Genomic DNA, 13117 nt, shown 5'->3' with positions numbered 1-13117 from the left:
TGGAGGCCGAGCCTGACCCCTCACTGAAGGATGCGTGGGCTCCTCACCTCCTACCCCTCAACGTGTGTTCAGATTATAGAACAATTTCTGGCACAGCCGACACTCTCGGCTCGAGAGGGGCCATCGGCATCTCCACAAGCCGCACGGCCAGGAGCCACAGGGCCCCAGCCTCACACAGGGGGACGGCTCCCCTCCGCCCCCCCCAACCCTGCGAGCCGGCCTGGGGACAGTTAGTGGGCCATCACACACCAACCTTGGGGCCTCTCGCTCTCTTCTTCGCGGCCGCGGGTCTGGTGAGGTCCTCGCAGCCTTCCTGGGCGCCTTCCGGGACATCCTGCCTCGCCGGTCCAGGCCTGACACCTGCAACCAGGGCCTGGGGGTCAGTCAGCACTTGCCACACACGGAAGGCCCAGGCAGCCCAAGCAAATGGAGCGTCAAGGGGCACTTCTGCGCGGTCCGGAGGCAGAGCCTGCCAACAGCAGCGCAGCCTCTCCCGCGCTGAGGTCCGCTCCCAACCTTCCCTTCGCGCCGCCCGACGTGCCACGCAATCCCCCGACTCGGGGGTCCGGTATGACTGCCGGATGGGCGACAACGTGCTGCTCCACCTGCCCGTGAGGACAGACGCCTGCATCTCCCGCAGTTCTGTTTTATACGACGATCCAAGCCCGCCCTCCAGAGGAGGACACAGGTCTCAGCCCTGGGTGAGTGCCAGTGGCTGGAGACGAGGCCCCTCCACCCTCGGGCACCAATCTGCAAACTCCCTATGCATCTCTGCATCTCCACCCGACACCAGGTCCGCTGTGAGGACACACACCCTAAAAAGACACCATCGAGCCCTGGCCGGTTTGGCTGTGGTTAGAGCAGCTGTGGGCAAACTAAGGCCCGCGGGCCGGATCCAGCCCGTTTGAAATGAATAAAACTAAAAAAAAAAAAAAGACCGTACCCTTTTATGGAATGATGTTTACTTTGAATTTATATTAGTTCACACAAACACTCCATCCATGCTTTTGTTCCGGCCTCCGGTCCAGTTTAAGAACCCATTGTGGCCCTCGAGTCAAAAAGTTTGCCCACCCCTGGGTTAGAGTGTCAGGCCCAGGGGCTGCTGGTCGAGTCTGGTCAAGGGCACACATCTGGGTTGCAGGTTCAAGCCCCTGCCAGTAGGAGGACAACCAATCGCTGTGTCTCTCTCATCCATGTTTCTCTCTCTCCCTCCACTGTCTCGAAAAAAAAAAATCCATGGAAAAACTGTCTTCGGGTAAGGATCAAAGAAAAGAAAGACACCCACCCACTGACGTGGCCTCATGTGTCTCCTCGTCCTCGCTCGCCCTCCCTGGATGGCCGCCCACGCTCTGAACCAGCTGCTGGCCTGAGGCCTAACACCACCACCACCTGCCTGGCCTCCAGGGTCCAGCAGGCAGCGGCCTGGGGTCACTCCCACCCCAGCCCGGGCAGGGGCTGCTCAGCCGGCCCACGAGGCCGGTGACGCACCTTCCCGTAAACGCCGCTCGCTGCGGATACGAGGCAGAGCACGGCCCAGCCTGGCAGCACAACCCAGCAGACAACGCAGCAGACGAGTCAATACGAGGCAGAAACAACGCAAACACCAGCGAAAGCAAGTCACCCAACACGAGAGGGGCTGACACGGGCGCTCTGACACGAGGCACAATGACGCTGAGGGTCAGACGGAAAGTGTCAGCCCTTCTTCCAACCAAGTGCCGAACGAGGGCTGAATGTTTTCCTGAATTAAAACTAGTTCTTTGCAACTCAGGCCCTAAAAACGCCAGGTCCTGAGCACCTAGGAGCAACTTACCCGAGGCCTCTGGAGACACAGCCGACCCCATGCTGGCCCCACTGTCCCCTCAGCGAGCTCTACACTCGACTTGCATTATTCAGCTCCCTCCTGGCCTCCTGCATCCCAGCCATGGCCTCAGGGGGGGGGACCCGGCGTAGCACAGGCGGGTCAGGCCATATCCAAGGGCGTCTGGCCTCTCATCCACTGCCAAACCACAGAGAGCCCCCAGGCCTCAGGACCCGAGGCCCTGAGGTCTGGCTGCCGCGGCCTTTCTGACCTCACCCCGTCCCTGCCCCCTTTGACACGTAGCCGATTCCCAGGGGAGGTGATACCACGGCTGAGGATGGGTCTTGACTCCATCACCACAAAGCCAGGCTCAGATCAGACCAGACGATGCGCAGGCCTCCTCGGCCCTGAAGGGCCAGGATCTTGTCCCTGTGGCATGACAGGGGCCCCGAGTCACGCCAAGGCCTGGCCTGCACCCTCTGCGTGGCAGCCCCACCTGGCGGCGGCTGGACCGGAAGTTCCTGGAGGCCTGAGCTACCGACCTCACAGGCGCGGGCACTGGGTGAGTCCAAGGACCACCACCGCCTCCTGACACCCCGGGGTCCAGGGCGCACTGCGTCCCGACACCAGCTCCCCACACGTGCGTGTACGTGCTTTTATGTGCATGTCACAAATAGCACTCGAAGCTCTGAAATAGACAGGGCACAGCCAAGGATATCCTGAACCACCAAAACTAGTCTATGGCCCAGTGTTCTGAACTCCCTTTACAGTCCACACCATTTTAAAATAAATATTTGCAAACACATACTAAGCATAATGGAACATAAGATACACTTTCTTGTCAAATTTTATATATTTTCAGAAAAGTAAGACATAAAAATTAAATTAAAAACATACAAAATCCTCTTTGTGAGATGATTTTGGGAATTTCATTTACTTCCAAGGAAAAGATATACATCTACGGTTATTTCAACCCCAAACTTTCCATCTTGAAAAGGGTGGTTAACAGCATTTGAGGAACAGAAAAATGGGGAAGAATACACTTGGTCTTAGTGAAACATTCAGCCCAACCGTTGGTAAAGACAGTTGAATTTCAAGGTCTCGCATTCTGATGGCTGACGCCCAGCTCTGCTCAAAGCCGGAAAGCGCAAAGCGTTTTCTGATTCTGCTGCCTTTGCTGAAATCACTACAAGCAGAGCTCGCTAATATGGCCACAACTAAGTTACAGAGTGGAATAAATCTATCTGAATGACATTTAACCTATTTAAGGCAAAATAAATAGAATTAAGGAAGGCCTGCTGCCATGAACCCCTCACGAAGGAAAACATTAACTATGTCTTTATAGCAAACAATGCCCAAAGCTTCTTCAAAGTAAATACGGATCACCTACGTCCATGCACTTTCCACACCTTCCCTGTCCCGACAGAATCGGCCGACGCCACCTTCACTGCCCTCTGAGGCGACAGCCCCCGTGGGGAACCGCGATCACCCGAGTGGCCTGCACAGCAGCTGCGCCGAGGCTGCCGGCGGTGCCTCCGAGGATGGCTCTCGCCCGAGAAGGTAAGGGTGAGAGAAGCAGGTCCGTAGCAGCAGGTGGGACCCAGAAACCCCACAGGGAGGTGAGCCAGGACCCTAAAGAACGTACCATTGGAAAGTGTCAAGCCCACAATCTTTAAAAAGAAAAATATGTTCAATTATGGAAAAGCTCTGATGAACGTAAAGATGGATACGCCGTGCCACATTCCTGTAACAGACAGGGGCCGCCGTCCCCTCGCACCCTCTGGCTACGTCTTCCCGTTCTCTGGATCCTCCACACTCCGTCACCTACAACACCCAGCTCCTCACTGAGATTCACCTGCTGGGGAACACAACCGTCCAGAGGTGGCGTCCTCTTCCCGCGGGCGCCTCACGTCCGACGGGTCCCCGCTCTCCTTGCCGCCGGGGGTGCCGGCCCCATGGTGTCCCTCAGGGCCCCCGTCTCCTCTCTGAGCATCCTCAGGGGGGCCGCGCCCCGGAGCGGCCTCGGCAGCAGGCACGTTCCGCGGGACAGGTGCGTGGGACCCCCCACTTGCAGGTGCATGAAGCCCCGGGCTGGCCTGGGCAGTGGCACTGGCAGCGGGGACCAAGCTGGGGTCCTTGCCCAGGCAGGAGAAGTCGGACATGCCCAGGATGCTGGCTCGCTCCCACCTGGAGAGCCCGGCTCTGCAGGGGGGGTGGGCGGGGCCCGGAGGGGACTGCAGCCCTGGAGGGAGAGTCCCCAGGCTCCGCTCCCGGAGGTTGTCTGGTGAGAAGTAATCCTCATAGGAGGACGCGCCCCCAGGAGGAGTCCCCGAGGCCGGGCTGGCGGGGGCCTGGGCCCTGGGGGAGGGGAACAGCCGCACAGCAGACTTCCGGCCGCACTTGGGCTTCTTCGGCCTCCCCTCTGGGGGCGCGTGGGCCTGCTCCAACGGGCGCTTTCTCTTCGCGGAGGAGCTCCTGGCTGCGGGTCCCAGATGGTGGCCTTTAGTTACCGAAGGCTGCTGGTCAGGGGTGGCCGCCACGCCTGCAGGGTCCGTCTGCCAACCCACGTCCTCCTCCGCACGATGGTGCTCAGGCATCTGAGGTGCTAGCCGGCCGAGGTACCTGGGAGACGCGGGTGAGCGAACGCTGCTCGTTTCCAGTGCCGGTGAGGAAGCACACAGGGGGCTGCTAGTGTCGTCAGCGGGTCCTCCCAATTTCCTCTCCTGATCCCCACGCCCCGAGTCTCCACAAGGATCGTCAAAAGATGACTGCAGGCCGCCAGCCCAGGAGTCCTCTGGAAAACAGGGAGCGAGTGCCCTTTAAAGAAGGTTTCCATCCCCACGGGGCACAGGAGTTCCCTCAGTGACACCTTCCCAGCACTGTCCTCCGGTCAGGGAGACCCCAGCCTGTGGGTGATGCCCGGGAGGTGTGTCGTGACCCACGCGATCACACGCTCCCTGCACCCACTGCACAGGCTGCGGAACCCCCTCCTGCAGCTCCTACTGTGCTCTGTACTGGACGCTTGAATTGCAAGTTAGCTCACGTGAGATTGTAACTGTTTGTTTTCTTTTAATGGGCAACTGATTCTGTGCCCAGAAAGAAAATGCCCAAGAGAAAAACCACAGGAACCACAAACGAGTCATGTGCTTATTACAATGAACTACTTTTTACTATAATTCCTAATTTCAGGGTAAATTCAGGAATTCTAGTTTTAAGTAACTAGTCTTCTCATCAAATAAAATTCCAAATAAGAGAAAACATAATATTCTTAAAGCTAAAATGTCACAAAAAGTGATCTACCTGAACACAAAGTGTCATGTGAGATATTCAAAGAAGCTTCACAGGAGGCGTGAGCTGGGTTATCGAAAGGCTTTTCCATCATCTGGGAAGCTGGAAGCATAATCAAAACATTAGATACAATTTTGTTATTTTTTCAGATGCAGCCAGCAGAAAGCCCACATTCTGCTCTTAACCCTGGAGAATACTAACTATACACTCAATATACACCTAAAATAAAGGTGTTCCAAAAAATGTATACACACTTTAAATAATTATTAATTCCAATGGGTTAAATCTGAAAAGAAAGAAACATCAATCGAGCTACTAAAAACTGTCTGTGTATATATTTTGGGGGGACACCTTATATTAATGAAGCATAAGGAATTTCTGGAAGAAAATTTAAAGTCTACCCGGAGACAGATTAAAATCTGTTGGAATTGGGCAACTTTAACTCAAACACTTCCCACCACAACTGACCCAGCACAGCGCTCATCTGACCACGTGAGGCTTACCGGTCGGGGAGAGGTTTGCCCGCTTCTCCTTCATCTCCTGCAGCCTCTGCTCCATGGCGCGGTGACGACCTCTGTACGCGGTCGCTGTGGGGCTGTACATCAAGGCACCATTGGACTCAAACAAGAGGACAGGGACGTCGTTATCTGAAACAAAGACAAGCCGTAGCTACAGAAATGCTTATTTGTACCCATGATGTACAGGGTTGGTCTGAAACACTGAATTCAGAGGCCAGGTGACACAGGCAGAGAGAAATACCCAAACACATAGAGTACTTCAGAGCTTCACGACATTAAAGTATTTGTCCAAGTCATTAGAAGGATATATCTAGTGAATAAATGGGCAGAGGTACCCGGCCGGCGTGGCTCAGTGGCTGCGCGTCGACCTATGAACCAGGAGGTCATGGCTGGATTCCCCGTCAGGCACATGCGGGAGTTGCGGGCTAGATCCCCCGTGTGGGGTGAGCAGGAAGCAGCTGATCAATGATTCTCTCTCGTTATTGACATTCCTCTTCCTCTCCCTTCCTCTCTGAAATCAATAAAAATATATTTTTATAAAATTTAAAAACAGAACTGCCATATGTCCCAGCAATGTCACCTCCAAGGAGGTAACCGAAGAAAATGGAAGATATCTGCACCCATGTAAAGGCAGTGTTGTTGACAACAGTAAAGATACAGAAATAATCCAAATGTCCACCAATGAGTGAATATGGTACATATATATACAACGGAGCATTACTCAGCCATAAAACAGAACGGAATCTTGACATGTGAGACGACACGGATTGGACCTTGAGAGCATTATGCTGAATGAAACAAGCCAGACAAAGTAAGGCAGATTCTGTATGAAATCACTAAGATGTGGAATCTTAAAGAAACAAAACAAACCAAACAACAAACCCCTGCACTCACTGATACAGAGGACAGACTGGTGGCAGCAGGCGTAGGGGCCGCAATATGTGAAACTTGCTAAGCGAGCGCATCTCCAAAGCACGCCTGGTGATGGATGTTCACAGGTGTAACTGACACCAACCCATCAGGCTGTTCACCTGAAACTAACATCCTGTTCGATGCCAATTACAGCTCAGTAAGCAGACACTGTTCTGGGACCGATTAGCTCAGCGACATGGCCCTGCAATGGCCACTATCAAGGCACAGGCGACTTTATTCTGTTTTCTCTCCCTGGCCTGGAGCCCTGCAGGCCCCCTCGCGAGGCCGTCCCGCATGCCACTGGCTACCTCGGTGTGCAAGCACAAACACAAAGGAGGGTGCCGTATTTCTTCTTACCTAATGTTGTTTTTTGCTTTTGTAGCTCATTAGCCATTTTCTCAAATTTCTTTTGAAGTCTCTTATCATTCTCTGGTGTTTTAGGAGTAAAATCCTTGGGCTGCATACACCTATGCTGTGCAAAAAGAACAGACATTAACTCTCAGCGCTGCCTTCGAGCAGGCCAGGAACGGGACCTGCTCGTGTCCATTCTGGGCATCTCTGACCACAGGAATAACGAAACCCTAAGGAGGCACTCGTTGCACTCCATGTGAGTTTGTACGATTGTGAAAACTTATAAGGGCCCTGGCCGGGTGGCTCAGTTGGTTGGAGCGTCAGCCCACGCACCGAAGGGCCTCAGGCTCAGTTCCGGTCAGCCACACGGAGTCTCTCACATCGGTGTCTGTGGCCCTCCCCCTCCCTTACTCTCTAAGAAACCAATAAATACATCCTCGGGGGAGGATTTAAAAAACACGACGATACATCACTGGGGCTGGCTGTACCAGCAGCTCTGCTTCTGAGGCACTTAGTACCCCACATTCTTCGTTTCCATGAAGATAGTGTCTCCTTCGTATTTTTGCGATTGACATTTGCTATTCTCATGGTCTCTCCCTGCCCCACAAACATTATGACGTAGTAGTAAAACACAAAAGCTATCATTTTTTAACTGCCAAAGGAAATAAACATAACTTAATCTTATCTCTAAATCACAGTAACCCCACTGAGCCAGTAAAAAGCAAGAAGTGTAACTGCGCGTACACAGGTGACAGTCATGACCCTCGGCCTGTGAAGCCCTCGGGGAGCGGGTCCCCACCGGAACGGCTTTCCTGTGAGAACACCCGCGCTCTCCGGCTCTGCGTTCCGGCCGCACTGAACGAGGGCATCTGACTCCACCCAGCTCCTCTGCCGTAGCCACAGGGCGCCGAGCTGGGCCCGGGTCCCCTGACTTGGTTTCCTCTTGGCCGACAGCAGTCCCGTTTCTTACAGGTCCCCTCAAAGCGCCCGGAGGGCAAAACCACCTCTAACCCACTAAGAACGCTGTGACAATGGCAGCATCAACAGTGACACTGAAGGCAGCGCCGGACTCCACTGCTAAAAGCTTCCTTTCCAGGAATAAAGCAAAAGAATGAATAAACGAGTAACTGCCTACACTGGGTCAGATACTTACTTTTTTTTTAATGAGGCAGGGCAGGTGTTCGTGGGTGTTCGCCGCAGGAAACAGGGCCTCATCGACGTGCGCCCCGGCCGTCCTGCACCTGCGTGAGGAGACAAGTCCTTGGTGAGCATCTGTCTGCTAAACGCGTAGTGTGAAACCTGCACGTGCCCGTGTAACGGAGGACACCCACACACGGGCCACCTAACAGACACGTATACTAAATAAGTGCCCACGTGGCCAAGTACAAGAGCCGATGCCTTCTCACTTCCCAGCAGCTCCTCCACCTGGTGTTTCTGAGGCCGAGAGCCAAAGCTAGAGGCACGCCCAGGAAGCATCCTTCCTCTGCAATAACTTCAGATTTGTAACCCACTTCAGAATGACCAGTGCACGGTGCTCAAAAAGGTGTAAGCACGTGCCATGAAACGCATAATGAAAACAGAATGAAAAGGAATGATTCAGGGCTGGAGGACCCCAAAGAAGTTGAGGGCAGAAAGCTTATCTTCCCTCCAAAGCCAGTTCTCTCTGTGTTTCTCTCCAGACCTGTCCCCCCAGCTGGGCTGGGAACTGCTTTCCAAAACAGACAGTAGACGAGGGGAGTGGCAGGACCCCCCACTCTGCAAACGGCACCGGAGCTGGGTTCTCACACCGAGTCCACACCCCACAGGCTGTGGCTCCCAGGGCCTGGCCGGCACCTGCCCTCCAGCAAACATCACCTTATCAGCATCATGAAGATGCACCTGGCTGACCCCCGACTCTGACCACTAGCTGAGGGTCCTGTGGACGCCAGGCCTGTCTCCTCCACACACCTGTGCTGAGACCGGGAACGTCTGTGACTGGTAACAGTGAGGAGATGGTGCGCATTGCTTGCTGTTTTTGACTCACAGCGTCACCAAACGTTTGCTGCTAGCAGGGCGGTCCAGCTGGCAGGTGGTTTAGAAGCACTGCTCCTTTTCACACCCCACTTTTCTCCGCAGGAACAGGCTCCACAAACTTCAGGTTGAAGAACAATCTTGAACCTGAGAGCTCAGTTGTCTGTTCTTATAAAGGAAACGCCTGGAAATAACCCCACGCGTGGGATTCTAGCGACACCTAGTGACCCTTCCTATGTACTGTCCACGTTTTCAGTGGAAAACAGGAGCCACAGCCTGGACAGCCCCTAACAAAGCAGACACAGAACCTAACATAAAGGTCTAAGTTCTGGTGAAGGAAGCTCAAGTGCGCTGAAAAATAAGGGAACAGCATGACACCGACTTTACGTTCTCACCTACAGAGGGGGGACGGCGAGAGGGCGTGGCGTGAGGGAGGCTGTGGGGCAGGTGCCTCACTGCGGGGAAAGCACGGAACTGGCACTTTCCCAGGAGGTAATCTGACAGCATCCACCACAAACGCAGCATGCGAGCCCTCGAAACCCAGACGCCCACCTCTGGAAGGGAACCCCTGGAAAGACGTGTCATGCAGGCAGAGCCTCCTCGCCCACCCGTGGTCACTGCACCGAGGATGAGCCAGGGGAGCTCAGGTGGCTCAGTGGAAGCACAGCCATAAAGCAGGACAGGCACGGGGGATGCACTTTACATGGGGACAGAAAGCCCACAGTCCCCCGCTACACAGACACGTGGGTGACAGGACAGAACAGAGTGGGTTGTAACAGCACAACAAGGTAACAGAGCGCCCAAGGGGCCTCCTACAGACTGGGGGACAGAGAGAGCACTCTGGGCCGGGAGCCCTTCCACTGCGACAGGGGGAGGAGCTGCACCAAACAGGGGAGAACCGGGGCGAGGAGGCAGCATAAAGGGATCCAGAGCCCATAACACGCAGTGTCCAAAACTCAGCCCAAAGCGACGTCCTGGGGAGCCAAGAAACCCACCGACAGATGCCAACCCCATGTGCTGGGATTACCAGACGCAGTTACTGAACGACAACAGGACTCTGCACGGAAACGCTCCTGCAGTGAGACAGGGAAGCTGAGACACAAAACACACACGGGAGAAAGAACCGAGGGCCCGGCCGGCAGCTCAGCGGGTCAGAGTTGTCCTACACCCAAGGTTGTGGGTGCGGTCCCAGGCGGGGCACCTTCAAAATCAACCAAGGAGTTTGTGTGAATACGGGGAACAGCAAATCGCTGTTTCGCCCTTCCTCTCTCTCTCCCTCCCTCTCTCTCCCTCTCTCTCTCTCTCAAGTCAATAAAAACAAAAATAAAAATAAGACAAATGGAAATGTTACAACTAATATTGCCCAAAATAATGTACTAAGTGGACATAATGACAAAACAGAGTTGACAAAGAAGAGTCAGTGAACTCGAAGATTGATTTGGCGAGGAAATAAAAACTGAAAAATAATGAACGAAGCCAGGCCTCAGGACAGTGGGAAGATGTCAAAGGTCAAAGGCTGCTGACACAGGAGGGACTGACACGGAGGCCCAGGCCATCCCGGCCCCATCACACCCACCTCTGCTGCTTCTCCAGGGCTCCCTGCGCCCGCAGAGCCGAGCAGCTCCAGAGAGACCCCATGGCTCTGCCCCTTTACAGAAAAGCCGGATCCCCGCTGTGCAGCGATCCGAGTTCTAGGCAAAGAGGGTCAAGGGGCAGAAAAGCCACTTGAAAAAACGGCCAAAACCTAGTATCTCATACGTCCAAGCACCTCCGCGAAATCCACACAAGACAAGGAGGAAAGCACTTCAGGGAAACGTCCGAAAATCAACGTTAAGAAGAAAAACTGAGAGAAGGCAGAGGAAAAGGGCACGTGACTTCCAACTGAGAAAGGAGGGGCATGACCAGGCCTCCTGAGCCCCCGAGGACAGCAGGCTGTGGGGCACCTGGACCTGCTGAAGACGAGCCACTGTCCCCTGGAGCTGCATGTCCCTGGAAACGGCACCACAGACGAACCGGAATAAGGGCACCTCCAGACAAGGAACACGAAGGACGTGTTGCCATCTCATTAAAGAGACGCTGCACTGACAGCCCTGAAGTGAGAAATAAGCCTTAACAATGCCGTTTGGAGACGTCAATGTGCCATTTAACGGTGGACAGATCAAGAGGAGGACACAAAACTTAAAAGTGTGGACCAACTACTATTGACCTGTCAGAAAGGCACAGAGAACACCCTTCCACAGCCACAGAACGCAGCCTCCCGGGGCTCATGCAGCACCCTCCCAGGGAGACCAGTGTGAGGGCGCAGAACACGTCTCGATTACCTGGAGGAGCTGAAAAAATACAACACATGTCCTCCGACCCCAACAGAACAAAGTGAGGAATCAAAAGTAGAATGAAGTTTGGAAAACTCAAAATATGTGGAAATTAAACAAGAACCTCCTAAATAACCAATGGGTAAAATAAACTGCAAAACACAAATTAGAAAACACTTTGAAGTAAATGACAAGCCCTCAACCCAGCTAAGACCTACTGCCTGCTCATCAGACCCTCCCCCACCACCCCTCCCTTCGGGGCAAGCCTGGCGTTGGCCGGTCCTTCATTATCACGGCTTTGCACTCCCCTCCACTCCCTCGGTGGAGGCTGCTGGCAAAACCCAGCCCTGATTAACCCACTCCGCCCGCCTCCTTCCAGCTGTGGGCTGCTGGGTAAAGAGCGTGCCTGCTCCACCAGCCTCACGTTCAACTTACAACCACCATCCTCACGTGAGCTGTCCCTCCTTCACTGCTGCTGGTGAGCGCCTGCCTCCACCCCTCTCCCTGCTCCTACCCCAGACCTGGTCCCACACCTTCTCCTCCCTCACATCCCACAAGAACTGCATCATGGGATGCCCGTGACCTCTCCCACCTCAATCTCCTCCCATGCTTCCCCTCAACACTCCCATCAAGGGCTCCACTGGGCCCCAGAAAATGTTTAAGCCCTAACCCCCAGAACCTCAGAACATGACTGTATTTGGAGAGGGGCCGTCAAAGACCTAGTTAAGGTTAAATGAGGTCATATGAGTGGCCCTAGTCCAATGGGACTAATCTGTATGTACTAGAGGCCCAGTGCACGAAATTCGTACACGGTAGGGTCCCTAGGCCTGGCTGGCGATGAGGGCCTATCTGTGGGGTGACTAGTGGGGTGATCAGGCCCCCCCCACCGCCCCCCCTGCTCACACCTGCCTTGGCTGGCCTGGTGCCGCTTGCTCGCTGCCGCTGGTCAGGGCCTGCGGGCTGGGGACACTCCGGACCCCTCGGGGGATGTCAGAAAGCCAGTTTTGGCCCCATCCCCACAGGCCAGGTCAAGGGACACCACCTGGCGGAGGGACCCTGCTCACTCCGCAGACGCTGGGGAGGGACCGTGGGAGGTTGGCTTCAGGGAGTGTCCAGCCCTTCTCGCCCCACCGGCCACCTTCTAATTAATTTCCTTTCAACGTGCAGGAATCTGTGCACCGGGCCCTAGTGTCTCTGTAAGAAGAGATTAGGACACAGACACTCAGGCACAGCCATTTGCAGACCAAGCAGAGAGAGAGGCCTCAGACGAACCCTGCCTTGCCAGTACCTGACCCTGAGCTCCAGCCCCCAGAACAGTGAGAATTACATCTGCTGTTCCAGTTCGGGAGCACTGCTATGGCCACCCGGGCAGCTGATACAATCACTTCATGGCATTTGCTCCTATTGTTTCCTGAGTGCTCCAACCACAAGCTTCGGGCTGTGTGCTCATTCCCCTCCAGGCGGGAGGTGGGGCTGGGGTGGGGTGGGGAGGCCATGCTATAACCACCCTCCAACTTGGAAACTGAGGCTTGAGGGTGTCAAATGACTTGTCCAGTGAGAAGCAGAGAAAAGACGGCAATCAAACATCACCCGGTTCTGTGATCCATGAAAAATATACTGCTCTGCTTTACTAACACTAGATACGCAGGAAAGAAAGGACTCACTTTTCGACCCAGAGCACAGAGACGAGCTTGACGCCTCGCTCCCGGGCTTTGTCCCAGGTGCGTGGGTATCCGTCTTTGAACACAACGTGAGTTACTTGCTTGTTAAAAGTTTTTGAGACCTGTGGATAAAGTGCAGGAAAAAGAATTACATTATTATTATTTGCACACAATTTCATAAAGTATAAGCGAGTGCCATTCATGGAGACAGTTGCAAAATAAGCAACAAAACAGCAAACTGTAGCAACCTATAAAAAGGATAATACT

The 13117-nt window shown here is 54.2% G+C and overlaps 1 protein-coding gene across 5 annotated transcripts in view; it reads right to left on the bottom strand.

Annotated features, from left to right (window-relative positions):
- Nucleotides 1-13117, bottom strand: part of MCPH1 (microcephalin 1) — a 97505-nt gene that overhangs the window by 81012 nt on the left and 3376 nt on the right. Inside the window, exons 3-9 of one of the 5 annotated variants that reach the window (XM_059685844.1) lie at nt 12854-12972; nt 8021-8108; nt 6874-6988; nt 5590-5733; nt 5099-5188; nt 3654-4592; nt 254-360 (exon numbers count right to left, since the gene is read on the bottom strand). In XM_059685844.1, the coding sequence (XP_059541827.1) occupies nt 254-360; nt 3654-4592; nt 5099-5188; nt 5590-5733; nt 6874-6988; nt 8021-8108; nt 12854-12972 (1602 nt within the window). Of the gene's footprint in view, nt 1-253; nt 361-3653; nt 4593-5098; nt 5189-5589; nt 5734-6635; nt 6851-6873; nt 6989-8020; nt 8109-8721; nt 9382-12853; nt 12973-13117 lie in introns of those variants that run through there. The other 4 variants (XM_059685846.1, XM_059685847.1, XM_059685845.1 and 1 more) reach the window with 4 other exon arrangements.

The sequence above is a fragment of the Myotis daubentonii genome, chromosome 2 (genome assembly GCF_963259705.1).
Source record: "Myotis daubentonii chromosome 2, mMyoDau2.1, whole genome shotgun sequence".
Classification (NCBI taxonomy): domain Eukaryota; kingdom Metazoa; phylum Chordata; class Mammalia; order Chiroptera; family Vespertilionidae; genus Myotis; species Myotis daubentonii.
This window is presented reverse-complemented; position numbering and strand designations above follow the sequence as displayed.